The sequence below is a fragment of the Rhinopithecus roxellana genome, chromosome 3 (assembly GCF_007565055.1).
Source record: "Rhinopithecus roxellana isolate Shanxi Qingling chromosome 3, ASM756505v1, whole genome shotgun sequence".
Classification (NCBI taxonomy): domain Eukaryota; kingdom Metazoa; phylum Chordata; class Mammalia; order Primates; family Cercopithecidae; genus Rhinopithecus; species Rhinopithecus roxellana.
Window position 1 is genome coordinate 30,850,355 of NC_044551.1, and position 23,251 is coordinate 30,873,605.

The window sequence follows — 23,251 nt, forward strand, 5'->3', positions numbered from 1 at the left end:
AAGACCAATTAACCAAGAAATATTCTCCCTTAGTCTATCTGAAATCAGGATCCAACTGTTGTATTTAGGCTTGTAAATATTTATAACGCATAAATATATTTTTAATAATTTAAAATGTTAGACAATACTCACTTTGCAATCTTTAAAAGGAGTGGTTTTTGATTGGTTCCTGCTAAAATACTCATCAATGCACGCTTGAAACTTTTTGGAAATAAGAGCTCCATCTTCCCAGCTGCACTCTGAGTATGGAAGGCCCTGCCATTTGCAGTAATAATCAGGATAACCAGCTGCTGACTTTTGATTGGAATGAGCTGTGAGATAATCAGGCATTTACTTATTTTTTTTTTTTTTTTACATTTAATCATCAGATGCATAATTCTTAGTAAAGGCTACACGAGTAAAATTTAGCTATCTAGTTTACAATACGGTTTTAGTAAGAGCAAGCTACTGTGTTTGATGTGTAAGTGGCAAATTTATGACTTTTTTCAGATTATTTCAAGCATAAAAAGATAAAGTTTTTTTAACCAGAATCATTTCTCACTAACCAATTATACGTTCCACTATTTGATACTGTTTATGTAGATCATCTGTAAGTTCTTGCTGGCAATTATAATATTCCACATCTTCTGGAGAAGCATTTTTCAACCTGAAAAATTATTAATCCAGGAACAGACTTAAAAATCTCCCATAAATAACCTGTCACTCCCCCATCCCCAACACTATTTGTAGCACAGAATCTCCCATTTTGCCACTATGTGGGCCAAGTTTCAGTAATAAAGAAACTTAAACAGGAATAAGGCATCATTAATTTTTAACTAAAATTCTGTAATTTGTAATGTATGAGACACTCTATGTGACTGTTATCACGGACAGGTTTAGATAGATACACCCCTAGGAGTTTTACCTTGAGATGGAATAAAATCATCCCTCAGTACCTGCAGGGGATTGGTTCAGGATCCTCTACAGATACCAGAATCTGAGGATGCTCAAGTCCCTTACATGAAATGGCATGGTACTTGCAATATAGCCCACACACATCCTCCTCTATACTTTAAATCATCTCTAGATGTTCTTAAAATACCTAATTTTACATTTACAGTGTAAATAGTTGTTACATTGTATTGTTTTTAATTTGTATTGTTGACTGTTGTTTTTTTTTTCCCTCTGAATACTTTCAAATCATGGTGGGTTGAAACCAAGGATAGAAAAGCTGTGGACAAAGACAGCCAACTGTATTATAAAGTCTACAGTTATTTTAGGCTATCATTTAATGTTACTATGTATTCTTTATTAACATAAAGGCTTAGTAATCTTTGAACTATTAAAAAAAAGTATGACATACAGCATACTTACCATCTTTTTGTTTCCTGATCTTTTTTCTTATAATTATCCAATTTTTTCATTCCTCTAACATTCTGCTGCTTGAGGGTTTCTTCCGTCTCCCAAGTGTTGTGGATATGGGACCATCCTTTCCATTTAATTAAATACTGAATCTCTCCTGGTTCTTTGTTTTTTTCAAAGCCTGCATTTGGGTCACCATCTGCTTCAACTGCATAGATGGTTGTAGTAGCACCAGTAGCTGAAAACAAAAGCACAAGTTTCTTCCATGTAATTAATTCTGTTGTAGGATTATATTTCAACTCAAAATTTCAAAAATATGAACACAAAAACATAACACTCTTAAAGTATCGGGGATATAGAAACATGGGAAATTCTACTGCTCATAAATAAAACTAAGAATTTCAGAATTATCTAATATAATCCCCTCTTTTTTCAAATTAGAAAAAATAAAAAGACAGAGGTCCACCTGAGATCCCACAGCATTATTCTATAATTATCCACAATATATGAAATGTGGTCAGGTGGAGGCCCAGCATGGTGGCTCACACTGGTAATCCCAGCACTTTGGGAGGCCAAGGCAGGTGGCGGATCATGAGGGCAAGAGATGGAGACCATCCTGGCTAACACAGTGAAACCCCGTCTCTACTAAAAATACAAAAAATTAGCCAGGCGTGGTGGCAGGCGCCTGTAGTCCCAGCTACTTGGGAGGCTGAGGCAGGAGAATGGCATGAACCCGGGAGGCGGAGGTTGCAGTGAGCCAAGATCGCGCCACTGCACTCCAGCCTGGGCGACAGAGCGAGAATCCGTCTCAAGAAAAAAAAAAAAAAGAGGGCCGGGTGCGGTGGCTCATGCCTGTAATCCCAGCACTTTGTGAGGTCGAGGTGGGTGGAGCAGAAGGTCAGGAGTTCGAGACCAGCCTGGCCAATATGGCGAAACCCCCGTGTCTACTAAAAATACAAAAAAGTTAGTCGGGCTTGGTGGTGCATGCCTGTAATCCCAGCTAATCGGGAGGCTGAGGCAGGAGAATTGCTTGAACCCGGGAGGTGGAGGTTGCAGTAAGCCGAGATCGCGCCACTACACTCCAGCCTGGGTGACACAGCGAGACTCCGTCTCAAAAAAAAAAAAACAAAAAAACAAAAAAAAGAAAACGTGGTCAGGTGGTTATTAAGAAGATACTCAGGCTAAGCAAAGCATGCTTTTATAAAACATAAGTAAAACAACAACAACAACAACAAATCCGCTCTCTTAGCTTTCAACACTGTTGAAACATCTTTAACACTTCACTCTTTTTTTTTTTTTGAGATGGAGTTTCGCTCTGTCACCCAGGCTGGAGTGCAGTGGCGTGATCTCAGCTCACTGCAACCTCAGCCTCATGAGTTCAAGCAATTCCCTTGCCTCAGCTTCCCAAGTAGCTGGGACTACAGGTGCGCATGACCTGACCCAGCTAATTTTTGTATTTTTAGTAGAGACGGGGTTTTGCCATGTTGGCCAGGCTGGTCTAGAACTTCTGACCTCAGTTGATCCACCCGTCTCAGCCTCCCAAAGTGTTGGGATTACAGGGTGACCCACTGCACCCGGTCCTTTACTCTTGTAAATATTGTTTAAATAAGCAAACAATAAATGGTTTTTAAAAAACTACCTCCTTTTCTCCCAATCCGACAATCCATAAATCTTTCTATGGTTTCAAATTCCTCTTCCTCAGGTTGAGGAACGTCCTCTCCACAGACTTCCAGTAGGTCATCAGAATCTGTTTTCATTTCTTCATCCTCCTTATAGCTAACATTAACAGTTGCTTGGCGACGAGAACTTCTTTTGTCATTATCATAATCTTCTTCATCATCCTCCTCAGACGAATCAATCTGTCTCTTTTTTTGTCCAAGAATCTTCTTTCCATTTTTTGACTTAGATCTAGGAAACAACAAGAAGAAAAAAAAAAAAATTGAAAAACTATATAAACAAAGAATGAACACCTTCCACAATCAATTTTCACCACCAAACTGAGACCATACCTATTTTGAGGTTTTCTGCTTTTGACTTTGTTTTTTGGCTCATAATCAGATTCTGTTTCATCACAACTGCTTTTATCTCTCTCTTCTTCAGATTCTGAATCTGAACCAGACTGAGATGGAGATCCTGACCCAGACATTTGCCAATCTTCACTGTAGACAAAATTTATAAAGTATTTTTATTTGTACTTACACGGCAAATTTTATCCCTAATACAAAGATGATCAAATCAACTAAACTATATTCCAGTTATTATCAAAAATACTGTTGCTTTTACTCATGCTAAAAATGATGAAACATTTATAGAATAAAAACATTCTGGATAATATTCTTCATAGACTTCTCTCGCAAGTCTAGTTTTGTTAATCAGTTAGACGTCAATGAACAACAAATAAATATTTTAATTTTCACTATAGATGAAAATCTTGTAAAATTATTCTACTCGCCCTCTCAAAAAAGAGATACTAATCCATGCCATTTTAATTCTCTAGAGGCTGTGATTCTGAAAAACATCTTTTTAAACTGATTTTTTAAATAGTGCACGTTCACTAAGAAAAGCTTACAGAAAAATGTAAAAACAAAACAAAACAAAAAAAAGAGAGCAACACTAGTACCATCTCAAACATTCAGTCTGAGTACCTTACCTTTATTATTATTTTTAGCTTATTAAGTCTATTTCATTCCAATCAACATGTAGAGAAAAATAATGGATGTTAATATTTTGCTATCATAAGAAGTTCAAATGAAAGGCACACACTGAATTCTTACAAATACACTATATCCTATTTCAGCTATGCTTCTGTTTCATTGCTCTGTATCTTTTGCACCAATTGTAACTATGATGAAGGCTACATAAACAAGCATATATGATAATATCTGCTTATGATAAAAACATGATAGAAGCAAATTTTTTACTTTGAGATCTTTTCAGGGCTTGCATGCCAAAAAGTCTCCATTTTGTATTTTTATAAAGGAAAAAAACAAACCGGATGATCCAATATACGTCTATTAATAGAAGGATCAGAGAGATTTGTAGAAAGAGAAAGGAAAAAAAATCCAAAGATACATGACTGACCTTTCAGAATAAAAGATAGAACAGACTAATAAAAGATACGAGTATTCACATTAAAAATGCCTGAATCTTTTGGGAAAAGCAAGTAACCAACCTAATAGGCAGAATATCAAAGGCAAATAGGAAAATGAAAGTCAAGAAAATGGAATAATGTTTCCAAATCATTAAAATAAACATGGATTGAAATTCTGAAGTATTCTTAATACTTGCTGGGTCAAGACCTTTAGGAAAATACAGTGAGTTTCCAGAATGAGTTCTACAGTATCAAGTAAATTTCACATGCAGCTGAATAGTAAGGAGAGCTATTAACATAATTTTAAGAATCATCCCAAATCAGTCATCCTGTCATCCCTATACTCCTATATTCCCAAGTTATTAAGATTTTCTGATATTACAACTAAGGAAATCATTAAAGTTTAAAAATATATAGGGGGAGTTATAGGAGATAAAGAAATGGCATAATACCCTCGGGTAGTCACAAAAAGATAAATGTTAAAGATTTATCTTTAAATGGTGTAATGGTGTAAATTAACTTTATAAAATGCCATGAACTAAGAATTTAGAAGACTTTCCTTTTGGGAACAATTTTCATAAAGAAAGAAATATGAAATCATTAGGATTTTTCTAAAATGAAGAAGTCAGTTGAACAAAATGACATACTCTCTATGCTTTTTCCTTTTGATCTCACTTGATGAGTCATCGGAATCTTCACTGCTGGAAGAATCCTGCAGAAAAAAAATAAAGTCAGTATCATCCACTAATGATTAGAATGTAACCATATCAAATTTTTACTTGCTATACTATTTAACATTCACTTTACGAATAACAGCACTTGTGAAGCCTTTTTTAATGTAGTTTTATTTATATTAACTAGCTGAAAGGAATTAGTAACATTTTTATTGCAAATTAATATAGCCAGTGAAATTAAGTAAACAGCAAAGTGTCAGCATTTTGTATAAAACCTTAAAATCTACCCTCTCTGGAGACCATTACTGTTGCCTAGTATAGCCAAAACAAGAAATCCCAGGTGCTGGCATGCCAAGTTTTGAACTTTTTTCTTCACCATTACTATTACTTTTTGTTGTAATTTTTCCTGAATGTTTTTGTGCAAACATACATGTATGCATGCTTGCACACACACAAAAACTACATTGTTGAAACAATTTACTCTTTCAAAAATATTATGTTGAGAATTGTTATTATTTTGTACAAATATGATTTAATGGTATAATATTCCTTCATTCATACATGTATACGGATATATGTGTGTAGGTGCATATCAAATTTAATTATTTCCCACGGAGTTCACATTTAGTTTATTTCTAACTTTGCTGTGATGAGCAAATGCACACAAATGTCCCACTGCTTATTTTGGATTAATCCCTAAAATTGGAATTATTGGATAATGCAAAAGGTGTATTTCAATATTCTTGATATATACACTTAAAGTATTTCCTACTTATTCTTTCAAAGCACCTATTATTTTTAATAATTTCACAAATACTAGTTAAGTGATTCAGCAGCATGTCCACTTTTAAAATAAAAGCTCATGACGAAAATGCACCTCTTCTGATCCGCTATTAGATGAGGCTTGATGATGTTGTTGTTGTTGCTGCTGCTGCTGCTGCTGCTGCTTCCTGAGCATTGCAGATCTCTGAACGGCCAGAATACTAGGACTAGATTTCCAAAACTATAATAGAAATATAAACCAGTGAACGATGAAGTATTAAGAAAACTGCAAAAAAGGTTAATTTATTGAAAAACCGTACCACCATCTTTACTGCCTCAAAGTAATAGACTATTTTCCTTACCTATATGTAACATGATTATCATTGCAATATAATTAAATAAAATGCTGAGTTTTAGTTATGTATAAAAAAATGGTGTGTTGAGTTCCACAGACAATATTAATCAATATCCTCTTGATGTTAAGAGCATCTAAGTGATAATATGCTTTATTAGTGCAACTCATAGTGTGGTTACCTATTTTATCAGTGTGAGGTGAAGAGGCTGAGTCAGAATATACACCAACGATGTCACCAGGCACATTGTTTTAGTTCAGATTTGGTGGGGGGCAGTAGCAACATTCTTTTCTATGAAGGAAGCATGTGTCGATTTATATTCTGGCCTTCAAGCATCTTATCTCATCACAGACAGGTACTCTGAGTAACACTGTACACTACCATGAGGTATAGACAAGTTTTTGTATCTCTTGTAGTAGTTTTTTTCAAACAGAATAGCCCCTTATCCTATTCTATCATTATCTTTGAGGAATCTGAGTTCCATTAAATTATTCTGCTAGTAGCAATAAAGTATTTCCTTTGAAGATCTTAAACGTAGAGATCATACACAGTAAGGTTAACAAGTAGACCTCAGGATGTCTTAAATTTGTATCTATGACACAATGGATATTTATGAAACTCAATTTCTGCGTAAGAGGCAGAAAACGTTTCATCTGCCTGCATGTGATTTACACTTTGTGTTTTCTAGTTCAAAAATGTATCTATTCCAAGCCAATTAGTCCACACGTGTACCACCATGAATGTGAGGATCACTAAAAGTAAATTTTAATTTAAAACGTTGTCTTCTCTAAAAGCTAGATTAAGAATGGTATAAACCAATCCTCTAAATTTTCCCAAAGTAATACAAGCAATCTACCTTTCATTGGGTATTTTATTGATTACCTCAGCTCCATCAACTTTCGGTGGTTTTGCTTGAACTTTGTTTTCTCGGGAAGTGTCTGACTCAGACTCTGACTGACTGCCTGATTCAGATCCGGAGTCAGAGTCACTGCTACCTGACTGGCTACTGCTTCCATCACTACTGCTTCCAGAACTCGAACCAGATCCAGAGCCTGAAGCTGACCCAGAATCATCATCCGACTGGCTATAATTTGAAAATAAACAATTTCAAACAAAATTCATTAGGAATTTAATTTTTCTTAGACGTCAGCAGAAAGCCCCAAATCATTAAATTTCACTTCATACTTAATACTTCAACTATCTTTGGCCAACAAAATAGGAAAATAAATTGACTTAATCTATAGTAACAACTGTCATACTTGATAATTTATACATGATATATTACATACTTGATAGATTTATGACATTTTATAGATTTTTATGGCTAAAACATAAGCAATAAGATTGTAATCTTCTTCTAAGACAAAATGCAAAATCCACTAAGTATAAGATCCTGGGTTAGAAACTTTGAGACGTCAAGAGTTGAAGCCATGATACCTTCCTTTATAAAGTTCTAGCAATTATAAAGTAAGCAATGTGCGAAAAAAAGATTAAATGTGTTAAAAAAAAAAATCTTACAGCAATAAGCAGAAATTTATTTGTAGTTTCTGCCTGTTTTCAAGTTTCCATCTCTATCACTCCAGGAGAATGTAGATTATTATATAATTGAGCTATGATAAAATATAATTTATTTTAAAAAATCAGTAACACTGCTTGTCTGAGAAAACATTTATTAATAGTTCTTCGTGGATCTGTAGCAATAAATCTGAAATAGCAAATTCTCGTATTTCCTAACATGTATACACATACATACAAAAACAATTAACATTTCATAAACTATCTTTTTTACCATTTCTAATTTTTAGTCCAAGATAGAGCAGAAATGGTCTGGACTAAACAGTTCATTATATAATTATCCCCAAGGTCATTTGTTTATATGTTGAAAACTAGGGCATTAAATTTCTGGTACATATGGTAGAATCAGATTTTGATGTAATTTAATTTGGCTTTACAAGAAACCACAGGTAACATAGTTTACAGATACACAAGAAAATACAAGCTTCCTGTCCTCTTCTGTAATTTTCTAAAATGCCACCAGATGGAGGTATTTACTCTAAGACAACACAGTAATTCTCTTTTTCCCAGAGCAAGAATTTAGTAATTTCTGCATGAAAACAGAAATAAAAGTTTGCAGGAAGAATTTTGATTCTACAGGTGAGATATATAAATGCTTAAAGTATGAATAAGCATTGTGTTTTTAAATCTAATGGAATAAATGTTATATTCACAGAAACGGTAAATTACAATTTGCTTCTTAAAGGCTTATGTTATGAACATCATTTTTGCCATCATGTCTACTCTCTGGTCACATAGTTTTGAGGTCCAAAAATAGCATATTAAATTTTAATTTTTAAGGCCGTATTTTACTTGCATCCCTTGAAAGAAATTTTAGCAATGATATTAGAAGACTTTTTTTCCTGACATACAACTTTATTTTTCCCTTAACACAGCAGGTAAGCAAAATATTTCATTTACTCAATACACTTTATTGAGAACTATCATGTGTTAGGCACTGGGGACAGATTGAGATGAGATGAAGTCCTTACCATTAAAAGAACTATTTAACCTTGAGACAGTCATATAAATGGATAAATATCATTCTTTGCTATGTTTAAAACAACTGATCCACATCTATGGGGAGCACTAAAGATACAACCAAGTTTGGTACAGTAGTCAGAAAACACTTAGAAGATAAGTGCTGTTAAATGAATACCTCAGCAAAGAAAGAAAGTGTATCTCTTTTGAGGAATCTGAGTTCTACTAAATTATTCTGCTAGTAGCAATAAAGTATCTCCTTTGAAGATCTTGAAAGTAGAGATCATACACAGTAAGGTTAACAAATAGACCTCAAGAGGTCTTAAATTTGTATCTATGACACAATGGATATTTATGAAACTCAATTTTTTTCCAGAATACCTAGCACAGTGCCTCACACAGATGTGTGCTCAATAAATGTGAACAGTAGATAGATGAATAACTGAATTGTGGGGGCTACCTGTGGGCCTGTAATTCTTATTAGTCATTAGTCACTCCAGATGCATAGCTAATACAAACTGCTTGTTATCAAATCAAAATTCTTAAATAAATATAGAAATCTTTCCTTTCACATTCTTTAGGCAGTAGTACTGACTGGAGATAAAAGCAACAACCCGAGGCTAGGCTACTCTAATTACACAGGTTTATTGTTAGAATGCCTTTACCTTGGGTATTAGAAATACTGAATAAAGTATTTTATTGAGTTGTTCTTTAGGAGGATAAAGAATACGCAAAAAGAGCCAGGAGCGGGGGCTCACACCTGTAATTCCAGCACTTTGGAAGGCAGAGGCGGCTTGATCACCTGAGGTTGGGAGTTCGAGACCAGCCTGACCAACATGGAGAAATCTCGTCTCTACTAAAAGTACAAAACTGGCCGGGTGTGGTGGCGCCATGCCTGTAATCCCAGCTACTTGGGAGGCTGAGGCAGGAGAATCGCTTGAACCCTGGAGGTGGAGGTTGTGGTAAGCCAGGATCACGCCACTGCACTCCAGTCTGGGCAACAAGAGCAAAACATCTCAAAAAAAACAAACAAAAAAACAAGATGCAAAAAGAGTAAGGAATATCTTATTTACTGCTATAGAATGATCTAAGATATAGTTTGAGTGGAAAAAAAAAAGTTTACAGAATGCCTCTTTTGCATAAGAAAGAAAAATATTTATATGTATTCGCTTCTATTTTTTGAAAAGCAACAATGGCAGAATAACCCAACTAATTAAAAAATGATCACCTAAAGAGAGAGGGAGGGAAGAACAGAAGGAACAGCAACTGAAATGCATCTTCAGTTTTAGAGTTACGTAAATGTTTTGCATGATTTTTTTAAAAAGAGATTTTAAAAATGAAAGAAAAATATATATGGGCCAGAAAAAAAAATTATAGACTTAAAACTCTGAGCTAAAATAGGTCAAAAAACCTCTCCCTAATAAAGAAATTTTATTTCCACCTACTGCTGCAAATGCTCGTTCTAAAATAAAAAGCTGATCGTGGCCTTCCTTTTTAAGTCTTCTGTTTTGTAACAAAGTTCAACAAACATCTATGAGACCTTTCAGGAATCTCTAATTCTCCAATCTATTTTCAACTAGTTGCTCACTTAAATCCCTAAGTTCAAGCTATGGCAAGCTACATGTAATTCTCTGAAAGCCACTTACTCTTTCTACTTCCTGCCTTTGTACCATTCCTTCTCTTTTCTTTCTATTATGTAATTTTTTAACTTGAGTCCCACCTCACAGCTACTCCTCCAATAAATCTCTGCCAACTCTATCTCAACCCAATGTTAAATAGGGTATCCTTCCTGAGCACTCCCAAAACTTCTTGAATATATACCTCTATCTTGGTTACGAGCAAATGATGTAATAATCACTGTAGTGTTTTTGTTTTCAGGTACCCCATCTAAGACCTTATGTTCCTTGAACGCTGGGATTGGCTTATTGCTGCTCTTATGTCAAGAATTAGATGAAGAGTACAATGTTTCACAGGTAGATGAATGACTAAATAACTAAATCAAAGAGATACAGGGGACACAGTTTTACGTATTTTATGTAAAACTCACAAATTTGGCTACTAAATCTCTGATCTCCAATTAATATTTTATTTTAGGTAACAACCAGTATTACTATCTTTTACAAAACTGAAGTATCTGTACAACACGTAAGAGTTATCCTTAAAGTATATTAAATCTCACTAGCACAATAGTATTAAAGTGGTAGGTAGATTACTAAAAACACTGAATTCTTAATTCAGATAATACACCCATGGAATAAATAAATAAATAAACCCACTGAATTCTTTTCCTCACTTAATTCACAGAAGAAAAACCACCATTAATAGGTACTGTGATAAAAGTGTTTTCTTAGGGTAAATTAAGGAGAAATACCACATTTAAAAGATAAAATAGTAATTCAAATTAAAGTGTCTTTTCAAGTTTATTTTTATATACAATTTCAAATATAAACTGTAGAGCAATATGATGAATTATCATGAACCTATCACCCAGTTCCACAATTAGCAACTCATACCAATCTTGATTCAACTAAGAAACTATTTGTAAACATTTGCAATACCAATATATCTTAAAAGACCACTTCTTTAATATCAAAGATTTAATATTATTAAACATTTAAATTAAGTATACTGAATATTAAATATCCACATCAGGCTATACTTTTAGTCTCATAATTGTTTCTCCCATTCTGCTTTCTAGATTTTGCTAAGTGCACCTGTGTTATCATTTAACATATTTTTCTATCCCTTGTATTTCTTGTAAACTGGCTATTATATCTAGAGGCTTGATCAGATTCAAGTTCTGTTCTTGACAAGAATAATTTATACGTGGTGTTGTGGACTTCTACCAGATGGCATTTAATGTTCTGTTGTTTCATTTTGTGTGAGATTTAGTAAAAATCTGTGGATTCAGGTACTGCCAGCCTTATCCATCCATTATAAAGCTCCCCATCACTTCATACTTAGTATTTTTTAGCAGCCATTGACGATCATATGTTTTCTTCCATTAATTAGAGGCAGTAAAGTGGTGACATCATTCATTAGTTACCCAAAACATCTTTTCTTCATTATTAGGTAGAATACTTCTATAAAGAGAAACTTCTCCCTCATTGTATTTGTTAACTCTGAGGTATATAGTTCATGAAGAAAAGGGATTTTATTTCTTTTCCTTATTTACCAGTTTTCAAAATGAGTTACATTGCCAGCATCTTCTAAAGTTGACCAATGATTTTTTTTTTTTTTTTGAGATGGAGTCTCGCTCTGCTGCCCAGGCTGGAGTGCATTGGCGCGATCTCAGCTCACTGCAAGCTCCGCCTCCCGGGTTTACGCCATTCTCCTGCCTTAGCCTCCTGGGTAGCTGGGACTACAGGCGCCCGCCACCTCGCCCGGCTAGTTTTTTGTATTTTTTTAGTATAGATGGGGTTTCAGCATGTTAGCCAGGATGGTCTCGATCTCCTGACCTTGTGATCTGCTCGTCTCGGCCTCGCAAAGTGCTGGGATTACAGGCTTAAGCCACTGCACCCGACCGACCAATAATTTTTTAAGTCCCATTATGAACTCATGGATTTGAATTTATTTTATAAATTTTAATCCACTGTCAGCATCCTTGATGTCCAAACTCTCCCATCTTTTGCCAACAGGAAACCCTTTATTAGCTCCTAAGTCCTTCTGACAAGACCTGAAGTAGTCTTTGATAACCTAACTGCCTTTCTAGTATGACAGGATGTACCAGACTCATCCTGTGTATTTGTCGCCTGGGGCTATAACCCAGTCATTTTATCAAAAAGCCCTTCTATTTATAATAAATTAGAAACTAAGCTGCAATAACTACTGGACTGGTTGCCTTATTTAGGATGTTTCAATGGAATGAGCTAGAATGTGTATATTTTTAGAGAAAATACATTAAGAATTCATGTAATTCAAAACTGCAGGCTTTTTACTTCGATTGTATATTCAAGTCATCACTCGGGCTGAGTTGGTTGCAAATGGCACTAATTATTTGCTTTATTTCATTTTTAATAGGTTCAAAATAATACCATTATAAACAATATGATTATTAAAGTTAAGATGACTATGCAATTATTTTTGTTTTCAGGAATACTCACTTCTACAGTCAAATGACTGCTATAAAGTCAGGTAAAATATCTCTGTGTGACCACCAATTTGGCACAGTTAGGACCATTTGCTTTTTAAAAAGACCATTTTGCTTCTTTTTAAAATAGAGACTGTGCTTTCTTACTACTTTTGATTTTATGTTGCTTTATTTACTTGGATCCAACTTTGGAGATACAGAACAAGTTATGGTCAGAAGTTCAGCTTCCATTCCTGACTCCTGTACACTATGTCCTCTCTTCCCCTATAGTAACCATTTAAAAATTTTTTATTTTCCCTTTTTAACATAAGCAAATTATGAATAAGAATGTTTATATTTCCCCTTTCATAAATAATCATTAACATATTTTACTCTTAAATAAAGGGTAGCAGATTATATACACATTATATCCTGGAGATCATTCTGCAGTAGTAGACATATTTGTGCAACTGCATATACTCCATTTTGTAGATGCACCATGGTTTCATGTCCCTCACGGATGTACATGTTGTCTTCAGTTCTTTGATTCTACAAATAGTGATACCAAAAAAAAAAAAAAAAAAAAAAAAAAAATGGCCCTCTGCAGATATCTTTTTTATTTACAACAGTGTGTCTTTTGATGTGCTATTTATCAACCAATGTAAACTCATCTTCTCTGAAGTTTTAAATTTACAATCACCTAGCACCTAGATTCTGACTTCTAAATACTATTCCACACTTAAATAAACTACAGCTCCTTTGAGAAATGGCAGGTGCTAAGGCTGCAACAGGGAAGATACAAGATGAGTCTAACAACCTTCCTGTGCCAAAATGAAAAAAAATGCATATATATGGAGGAATGTCAAAAAGTACAGAGGAAAAACAAAAGGACATGGGAGCCAACTTGAAGGGGCTTCCACTGACCAAATCTGATTTGAGTATAAAAATAAAGACAGTGAACGATCACTACTCAGTAAATAAAACAGGAACCCTTGAGTCGGTGCTGATGACAGAAACAGACACACAGAGGAGGGCTCTGATAGAGCTCAGAATGTCAACTGGTAAATGTGGACAGGATATTAGTCTTAGAAAACCATAATTATGCAATCATTCAAGGAAATGCTGATTTGGGCAAAAAATCATCATCAATGGATACTAAATCTAGGGGAAGAGTTTGCTGAGTAGGATAATTTACATAGACTCAAAGTGTCTTCTCACAAATTGCTTCTTAGCTGTTAACAAATGAATTAGAAATCACAGTGGAGAAACTGGACACCATGTCCTGGTGATTGAATATAGCGTCACTAATAGGGGCAGACAAACAATGTGAGCTGCAGCTGTGAAACACTTGAGAAGATGTATCGTTACCTACACACTTCTCCAGCCAGGTATGCAGAGTAAGGAACGCATAACTTGGATATAATGTTAAGTGAATACCAGAAAAACTCAATTTGAGACATATATTCCATAAAATAACTAGCTTATAGTCTTTCAAAATGCCAATATCATGAAAAACAAAGAAAGAGGAACTGTCCAGATTAAAGGAGATTAAAGAGATATGACAGTCAAATGCAATATGTAATCTCTGTACTGAAAGAGATTGACCAAACTGGAATGCAGGCTGAAAATTCAAGTACTATATTAGTGTAAATTTTCCTGAACTTAATAAACAATACAGGTCTTAAAAGAATACTTTTTTATTCTAAAATATGTACTGACTGTTACGGAGAATGGTCTAAAAGAAAAAAAAATAACAAAGAAATACATACTGAAGTGTAAGAGGTGTGATTTTTGCAACCTACTATATCGCAAGTTTTCTTCATTAACATCCAAGATTATGAAATCTTCTTTGCAGGTAGTAAAAATGTACAATGAAGCAAAAATGTAAAAGCCACAGAAGTAAAGTGAACATGACAGGCAACTAAACATTCAATGTAAGAAAAATGGAAATACAATTAATGTATAATGTATCAATAAATTGGCCAAACTAGGCCAGTAGAAATAAAATAACAAAACTTCTTTTTAAAAAATCTGAAAAGATAAAAATGAACATTAAAGAAGGCAAATGTCAAACTGGGCACGGTGGCTCATGCCTATAACCCAGTACTTTGTGGGAGGATGAAGCTGGTGTTACCATTTGAGACCAAGAGTTCAAGACAAGCTTGCCCAACGTGGTGAGACCCCATCTCTACTAAAAATATAAAAATTAGCCAGGTGTGGTGGCACATGCTTGTGTTCCCAGCTACTCAGGAGGCTGAGGCACGAGAATCACTAGAACCCAGGAGGCAGAGGTTGCAGTGAGCCAAGATTGAGCCATGGTACTCCAGCCTGGGTGACAGGGCAAGACTCTATCTCAAAAAAATAAAATAAAGAAGGCAAAGTCAAATGTATACAATAGCCACCTCAGAAATTGCTAGTAGCACTAGAGAATAGACTGTTTATGTGTATTTAAACATTATATGTCAAAAGCCTTAGATCTATTTTCAATTACATTAAACAACACATTTATTTACTTCTATTCTTAGCACATAAAGATTTTCTTTCTTGTATATATAATTTCCCTACTTTTTATTTCCCTTATTTTTTTTATCAGTTAACAGTGATTAGATGAATTAGATTCCAGTTGGGGGTGTTGGGGAAACCCTGATAGAAGGTAAACTAATTTTCCACAGAATTATAATGGAAGATGGTGTGCTTGACAAAGAGAGCTATAAATAAAGAAATTAAAGAATTTTATTTACTAAAGAATAGAGCATAGTGCACTAAATTCTCATCCTATGCCTCTTGTTCCCTTCCACCTATAGCTACTGCTTAAGTGTCAATGTCATTCGAAAGAGCTTCTTGCTAGGCATGGCGGCTCACACCTGTAATCCCAACACTTTGGGAAGCTGAGGCAGGAAGATCACTTGAGGCCAGGAGTTCGAGATCAGCCTGGACAACATAATGAGATCCCATCTCCACCAAAAAAAAAAAAAAAAAAAAAAACAAACTTAGCCGGGCGAGGTGGCATATGCCTTTAGTCCTAGCTACTCAGGAGGCTGAGGTAGGAGGATCGTTTAACCCAAGGGTTCGAGGCTGCAATGAGCTATCAACTGTGCCACTGCACTTTAGCAGGTACAACAGCCAGACCCTAACTCTTAAAAAACTGGAGGCGGCCTTCTTTTAAGGAATTCTTGGAAGAATTTTTGAACACACACTTACGGGGTAAATTCTGGACTAACTTGATGTTCTGAAGTTCAACCACAAATTATTTTCCTCTAGCTCTCTAGCCCTTTCTTCTCCTTCTAGCTGTATTTATATCTGTACATTGGTTAGATGAGTCTCAAGTTTCTGCCACATAGAACTAATTATTTAATTATTTAATAAAAAAAGGAAAATATGATTTATTTGTTAGTTGGTGCTATGTGCCAGATATTAGGTTCTTACTTAATCCTTTTATTTTCATAATACAGACAAATAAATTCAGGATCAGAGAAGGCTGTGTAAATAAATGCCAACATTGTAATAACAAGGGTACAAATTATGAATATATATGGAGAACTAAAAGGAAGTTCAGAAAAATAAAAGTCACTAATTTCTTAGGATGAGAGGAGTAGTTTATTTTTTAAAAAATTCCTTAATGTTTGCGGCAGAAAATGTGCCCCTCCCTATCCACCCAGTATCCATTTTGCTTGTCCTCTAGTATTAATAACCATCCCCCCAGTTTTGGTTGACACATGCCCACCCCGCTAAAGATTAGCTTTCTCAGTATCTTCTACAGCTCAGTGTAGTCATATGAGTAGGCTGTGGCCAATGAGATACAGCTAGAAGTGATGGTGATGTGTGATTTCTACATCATAGCCTTAAATATGAAGTGGCTTGCCTTAAATCCTCCCCCTTTGCATCTTCTCCCTGCTAGCTGAAAAGGGTAACCACTAGTATTGGAAGTCATACGTTAAGAAAAGTAAGGCTGCCCAAAGGTTTGAACTCCCTTACCTGGGAGTGAAAGAGAAGTAGTTATATTTAAGCCTCTGTGTTTTTAGTTCTCTAATACAGTACCCTAACTGTTTCTCTAGCCTAACAGCTGTACTAACTTTGTGAAATAAACATTTTGGAAAGACTATGTTTTATACATACACAATTTTAACTCACCTGCTCATATCCTCAACTAATGAGTATTGAGCTAGAGTTTCTATTGACAACAAAATGCCATAGGAAAAAAAAAAAAAAAAAACTTTATGTGAAAGTAAAAAGATAAAATACAACTGGCCCGATTCCTGACTGAGGAACTGGAAATAGGGAAAATGCAATCACATGCATGGTTTTATGGGGAGTGATTTCAGAACTCAGCATCAGTATCTTTCTCCATACTTTCCCCTCTGTCTGGAGAATGCTTTCTCTCCAAAGCAATCAATAAAACTTTTCACTCTTCAAGACTATTCAAAACTACGACTATTCAAAACTATGTCCTTTAGGTAGCCATTCCCTGATTTCCCCAGGCACACATCACTGCTCTAGCTCATGTTCCCACAATACTGTGCTCATGTTACTAACAATTCCTTCACAATATTACAATTATTTGTATACATATATCTCTCTGCTAACTAGGTCTTGAAGATCATTCAGTCAGGACCTTAATTTTAGTTATTTTATAGACCATTGTCCACTTTAGCATGACTGCAGAAAGAATCTGGAAAGTAGTAAGCAATGACTAAATGCTAAGTATTAACAACAACAAAAAAGAATAGTGGCCAAAGTCAAGCAATGGTTTTCCAACTTTTTGGACCATGACCTATATAATACATTTTACACCATGATGGAGTATACACACAAACAGAAATAAAAAGTTTGATGAAATAGTACAAATAAAAACTGTAAAAGGTTTCAGAAGACCTGGAAAACATCTTCTCATCTGTACAACTCTGAAAACCAGGTAGTTCCACTGTTTTGTTAAGCACTGACCAGCAAAAACAACAGTTCCTTTCAGCATTCTAAACTACCAATCCAAGACAAAATTGTACTATAAACTCTTCTTAAAGTACAGTATGATTCTATTTCCTTAAAGTTTCTAACTGAAGAAATTTAAAACTGCTGAAAGTGGAGCGATACTAGGAGGAGTAACTTTTAACATGACTGATTTCAAAGATGATTACTTAGTTGTGTTGAACCTGGGATAAACTCAAGAGAAAGTATTTTCTAGTAAGCAGAGAATGATCAGATGAGAAATAAGGGCTATGGATATATACATTGAAAAGTCACTGAAAAATAGTTTCCTAACATACATACAAAATTTATTACAATATTATGACATGAATGAAAATCTCTAAATCTTTAATTTATAGTTATAACAATCAGGCAAACCTTAACGATTTTTCCCCCTTTAGTATTATTATCTATCAGGCAGAAAAGTCTAACACACACAGAAATTATGTTTCCAAAAAATCAAGTGAGGTTGGAGAGGGTAATAGGAGTTAAGAGATTAAATTAGATTGGCTATGAATCGAAATATGTTTGAAGCTGTATGGTGTGTACATGGGGCTCATTTTACTACTGTCACTACTTTAACATAAACTTCAAATTATTAATAATAATATTTCAGTTAACACAAATAATGCCTACATTTAAAAGTTCAATTTTGGCTGGGCGCAGTGGCTCACACCCAAAATCCCAGCACTTTGGGAGGCTGAGGTGGGTCAATCACCTGATGTCAAGAGTTCAAGAACAGTCCAACCAACAAGGTGAAACCCCATCTCTACTAAATACAAAAAATTAGCCAGGCACGGTGGCACATGCCTGTAATCCCAGCTACTTGGGAGGCTGAGGCACAAGAATCGCTTGATCCCAGGAGGTGAAAGTTTCAGTGAGCCGAGACTGTGCCATTGTACTCCAGCCTAGGCATCAAGAGCAAAACTCCGTCTCAAAAATAAATAAATAAATAAATAAATGTTCAATTTTAAAGAGATTACTGATATTTAGTTTGCTTTTTTAAAAAGGTTTTGGCAGGGCACAGTGGCCCACGCCTGTAATCCCGGTACTTTGGGAGGCCAAAGCAGGCGGATCACCTGAGCTTGGCAGTTCGAGACCAGCCTGACCACCATGAAGAAATCCTGTTTCTACTAAAAATACAAAATTAGCCAGGTGTGGTGGTGCATGCCTGTAATCCCAGCTACTCGGGAGGCTGAGGCAAGAGAATCGCTTGAACCTAGGAGGCGGAGGTTGTGGTGAGCTGAGATTGCACCATTGCACTCCAGCCTGGGCAACAAGAGCAAAACTCCATTGCCAAAAAAAAAACAAACAAAAGGTTTTAAAATATTTATATGCTTTTATATTACTTTAATGAATACTGCCACAAAAAAAATGAAGTTACCAGCAATCCAGCAATATATAATTTTAAACTAAATTATTTGTTATGTGGTATTTCATCTGTCTGCATATACCTATGAGTGTGTAATGCATCTAAAAAAAAACTTCTTTTACTGTGAGTCATGTGGTTGAAAGTGAAATAAATAATGTAGTATGTATCAGATACTAGATTGGACACTAGGTTAATCCTTCACTATAAAATACATTCTAAAACTGGAATAGATAAAAGATGATTAGGAATTTTGGTACCCCATATACAACTAATTCTGATTCTTTTACTATAAATTTTCCTTTCATATCAAACCTCTGCCGTTTACTAATGTAACTGAGGACTGAATCATTTAGAACTCTGAAAACAGTATTACAGAAGTAATAATAATCAGTATCAAGCACAAAAACAAAAAGACTCTTTCTTGTTTTAGGCTTGTAGGAAATTCAGACTGTTACTTCACTCTTTTCCAAAGGCCCCATGCCTTGACATAAAAGCTTTTGATGCTAAGACTCATGATCTTTTACTAACATACTTTTCCTTAGTATAAAAATTAAATCACTCTGCTTTTTGCTTAATCCTGTCAAAATGCCTTACCACCAAAGTCACATTACCAGGACATTTTTAACATATGTGAAATTTAAGATTATCATGGTTTAAGTCGATCCCTCCAAAAACAAAGAACCCCCCCCCAAAAAAACCCTCTTCCTTTTAATATTGGGCTTGATACTTGTCCTTATGATCAAACCTCACTCCTACATTTGAACGGCCACAGATTTTGGTATCTCTCTGCATTTATGGTATTCACCTGATATATACATGTATTTTTGAAGACTTTTATCTCTTTCTTGACTATAAGCTTTAAAGGAACTCAAATTTTAGAATCCCATGATATCTACCACATAGTAATTGCTCAATCATCTAAATAACTATCTGAAAACAAACACTTGTATTTCTGAAAACAACAGTAGAACTGAGAAATAGCTATTCGGAGTCATTCTCATTAAGACTAACCCACTATTCTTGTGCCTTATGCCTCAGTTCTGAGAGATACTGTAGACACTGAATTCCAGAAGTCAGTACTGTTTGAATAGAACTTTCCACATTTCCAGCTTTGTCTCTACATATTTTAATCTCAGTAACTTAGATCTCAATCTATCTACACCAAAGAAACTTCTGAGCGCAATTTAACATTTAAAGTTGACTTCTGACTCAACAGTCACCTCATACCATAGTGATAGATAATACATTTTCAATCATAAACACTAATTTTCTCAGTCACATATACAAGTTGATTTTGGTATAAGATTCCTGGAATTTCTCCCTAAAACTAGTGGTTCCAACCCATTCACATGGGGAATACACTCCCCATGGGTAGTGTTTTTTCTGCTATGCTTCCTTTTCCTTCCTTTACCTGGAACTAACCCACACAAAAACTTTTTTTTTTTGAGACGGAGTCTCACTCTGTCGCCCAGGCTGGAGTGCGGTGGCGGGATCTCGGCTCACTGCAAGCTCCGCCTCCTGGGTTCACGCCATTCTCCCACCTCAGCCTCTCGAGTAGCTGGGACCACAGGTGCCTGCCACCACGTCTGGCTAATTTTTTTGTATTTTTAGTAGAGAAGGGGTTTTCACCGTTAGCCAGGATGGTCTCGATCTCCTGACCTCGTGATCCACCGGCCTCAGCCTCCCGAAAGAGCTGGGATTACAGGCGTGAGCCACCGCGCCTAGCCAAAAACTTTTAACAATGAATAAACCTCGGATAAAGAACTGCAAAGCTAGATGTCAAACACATTCTCCTTATTAGGAGACTTGCATACTTCTTTACCTTGGGGACTATGACTTCTATAAAAATCTTCCTGAGCCAGGCGCAGTAGCTCACGCCTGTAATCCCAGCACTTTTCAGAGGCCAAGGTGGGTGGATCACGAGGTCAAGGTGGGTGGATCACGAGGTCAGGAGATCGTGATTATCCTGGCCAACATGGTGAAACCACGTCTCTACGAAAAATACAAAAATTAGCTGGGTGTGGTAGCATGTGCCTGTTATCCCAGCTACTCGAGAGGCTGAGGCAGGAGAATCACTTGTCGGAAGTTGCAGTGAGCTGAGATCATGCTACAGCACTCCAGCCTGGCGACAGAGCAAAATTCTGTCTTAAAAAAAACAAAAAAAAAAACAAAAACAAAAACAAAAAAAACAAAAAAACAAAAAAACACTTCTTCTCTAACACCTTTTTGAATATATATTATTTGTTCTTCCTTTCTTTTCAAACTACATATCTCATCATTATTGAAATTACAAAAGTTAAAGCATGCTATGAAAACTTTCCAATTAGCTCATTAAACGACTCCAGTAATTTACCCTCCATTTTCTTTTTACCTCACTTGCATGCCATTTGGTCCCACAAATTCGAATATACTCAATTGTATATTTAAACTGGCTATTCCATTATCACCCCTAGATTATAACAGTCTTTCTTGAAGTTAATTTATAACTTTAAAACATGGCAGGCCGGGCGCGGTGGCTCAAGCCTGTAATCCCAGCACTTTGGGAGGCCGAGACGGGCGGATCACGGGGTCAGGAGATCGAGACCATCCTGGCTAACCCGGTGAAACCCCGTCTCTACTAAAAAATAAAAAAAATTAGCCGGGCGAGGTGGCGGGCGCCTGTAGTCCCAGCTACTCGGGAGGCTGAGGCGGGAGAATGGCGCAAACCCGGGAGGCGGAGCTTGCAGTGAGCTGAGATCCGGCCACTGCACTCCAGTCCGGGGGACAGAGCGAGACTCCGCCTCAAAAAAAAAAAAAAAACATGGCAAGATGCCGAATGATTATAGGTGAACAGCTTCATATACACGCATATGAATTTAACATGAATACAATTCTCCTGGGAATCTTGTCAAAATGGAAATTCTGGTTCAGTAGATCTGGGACCTTTTATGATGAAGGAATGGTTCTGTACAGTACTGGAATAGAGAATAAATGATTCTATGCACTTGTCAAAACCCACAGAACAGTGCCTCATGGAATAAGTATTAATAGACACAAATTTTAAAAATCAACCAGTATGATGATGATCACAGGATGGAATGCACATTGTGACAAATGAGCCTATTTTTATTACAAATTTATCACATAATTACACTCAAAGGGGTGAGGGAAAAATGAACTTGACCAACATCAGAAAACAGTGTTTTGACTAGAAACTTAAAAGGCTAAATATTAAAGTGTACTGTACATAAACACCATATTTTAGATGGAAAATTAGTTTCTCCTGATAAAGTATATCTAAAAATTCTAAAACTGCTTTACATGTATATTAGGAGTGAATATATAAGCACATAAATGGTGGATGGTGAGAGCCAGGTTTCTCACTGTTGAATAAGGAAGTTACAAAGGAATAAGAAACAAAGGTTAGAATGAACCCTATAGTACAGGATTAGAGTTGGAGCCATCGGTATGAACTCATGTTTATGTATGAGTTGGTATGTATATAAATGGAAAGATACAGAAATTACTATAAATATGTAGGTATACATAGTGTATCTATATATATTACCTAGCTCTGTCCACTTTGTTCACTGAGAGGATATAAAAGCAGTGACACTTGAATATCAACAAGCATACGCAGTACCCAAATCTTGGTTTCTAATACCATTCTCCACAAAAATGGAACCAAGGCTCCTTGGAGAGTGGCTGATTCTAGGGTGAAAGTAAGGGAGTATGTAAAAGAAACATACAAGCCAAACTAAAAAAGCTTCCAAGAGCCAAGGCTAGATCAATTTAAGTAACAAAAAAGTCAACTATTATACATTAGGTACATAAAAGTACCTATTATACATAAACACATAAATATTATACACAAATATGTATTTTATAGAGTTGTAATCCAGTTTAGTGGATTACATATAATCCACTAAATCCATATAAGCACACATATAAATTCATACATATATAAACGATTTATAAATTTCCTTATAGAAATTCCATTTAATACATGTAAATACTCCCCCCACCGGGAGATGGAATTTAATTCCTACCCAACCCTCCTGAAAGTAGGCTAGACACAGTGACTTGCTTCCAAAGAATATATTATGGAAAGGG

The 23,251-nt window shown here is 35.6% G+C and overlaps 1 protein-coding gene across 2 annotated transcripts in view; it reads right to left on the reverse strand.

Moving 5' to 3' along the window:
- CHD1 (chromodomain helicase DNA binding protein 1) overlaps positions 1-23,251 on the reverse strand; it is a 77,734-nt gene that overhangs the window by 43,837 nt on the left and 10,646 nt on the right. For both annotated transcript variants that reach the window (XM_010362912.2, XM_030927208.1), the window contains exons 3-10: positions 7,104-7,305; positions 5,984-6,109; positions 5,080-5,144; positions 3,351-3,500; positions 2,981-3,249; positions 1,354-1,579; positions 546-646; positions 133-311 (exon numbers count right to left, since the gene is read on the reverse strand). In XM_010362912.2, the coding sequence (XP_010361214.1) occupies positions 133-311; positions 546-646; positions 1,354-1,579; positions 2,981-3,249; positions 3,351-3,500; positions 5,080-5,144; positions 5,984-6,109; positions 7,104-7,305 (1,318 nt within the window). The remainder of the gene's footprint in view (positions 1-132; positions 312-545; positions 647-1,353; positions 1,580-2,980; positions 3,250-3,350; positions 3,501-5,079; positions 5,145-5,983; positions 6,110-7,103; positions 7,306-23,251) is intronic.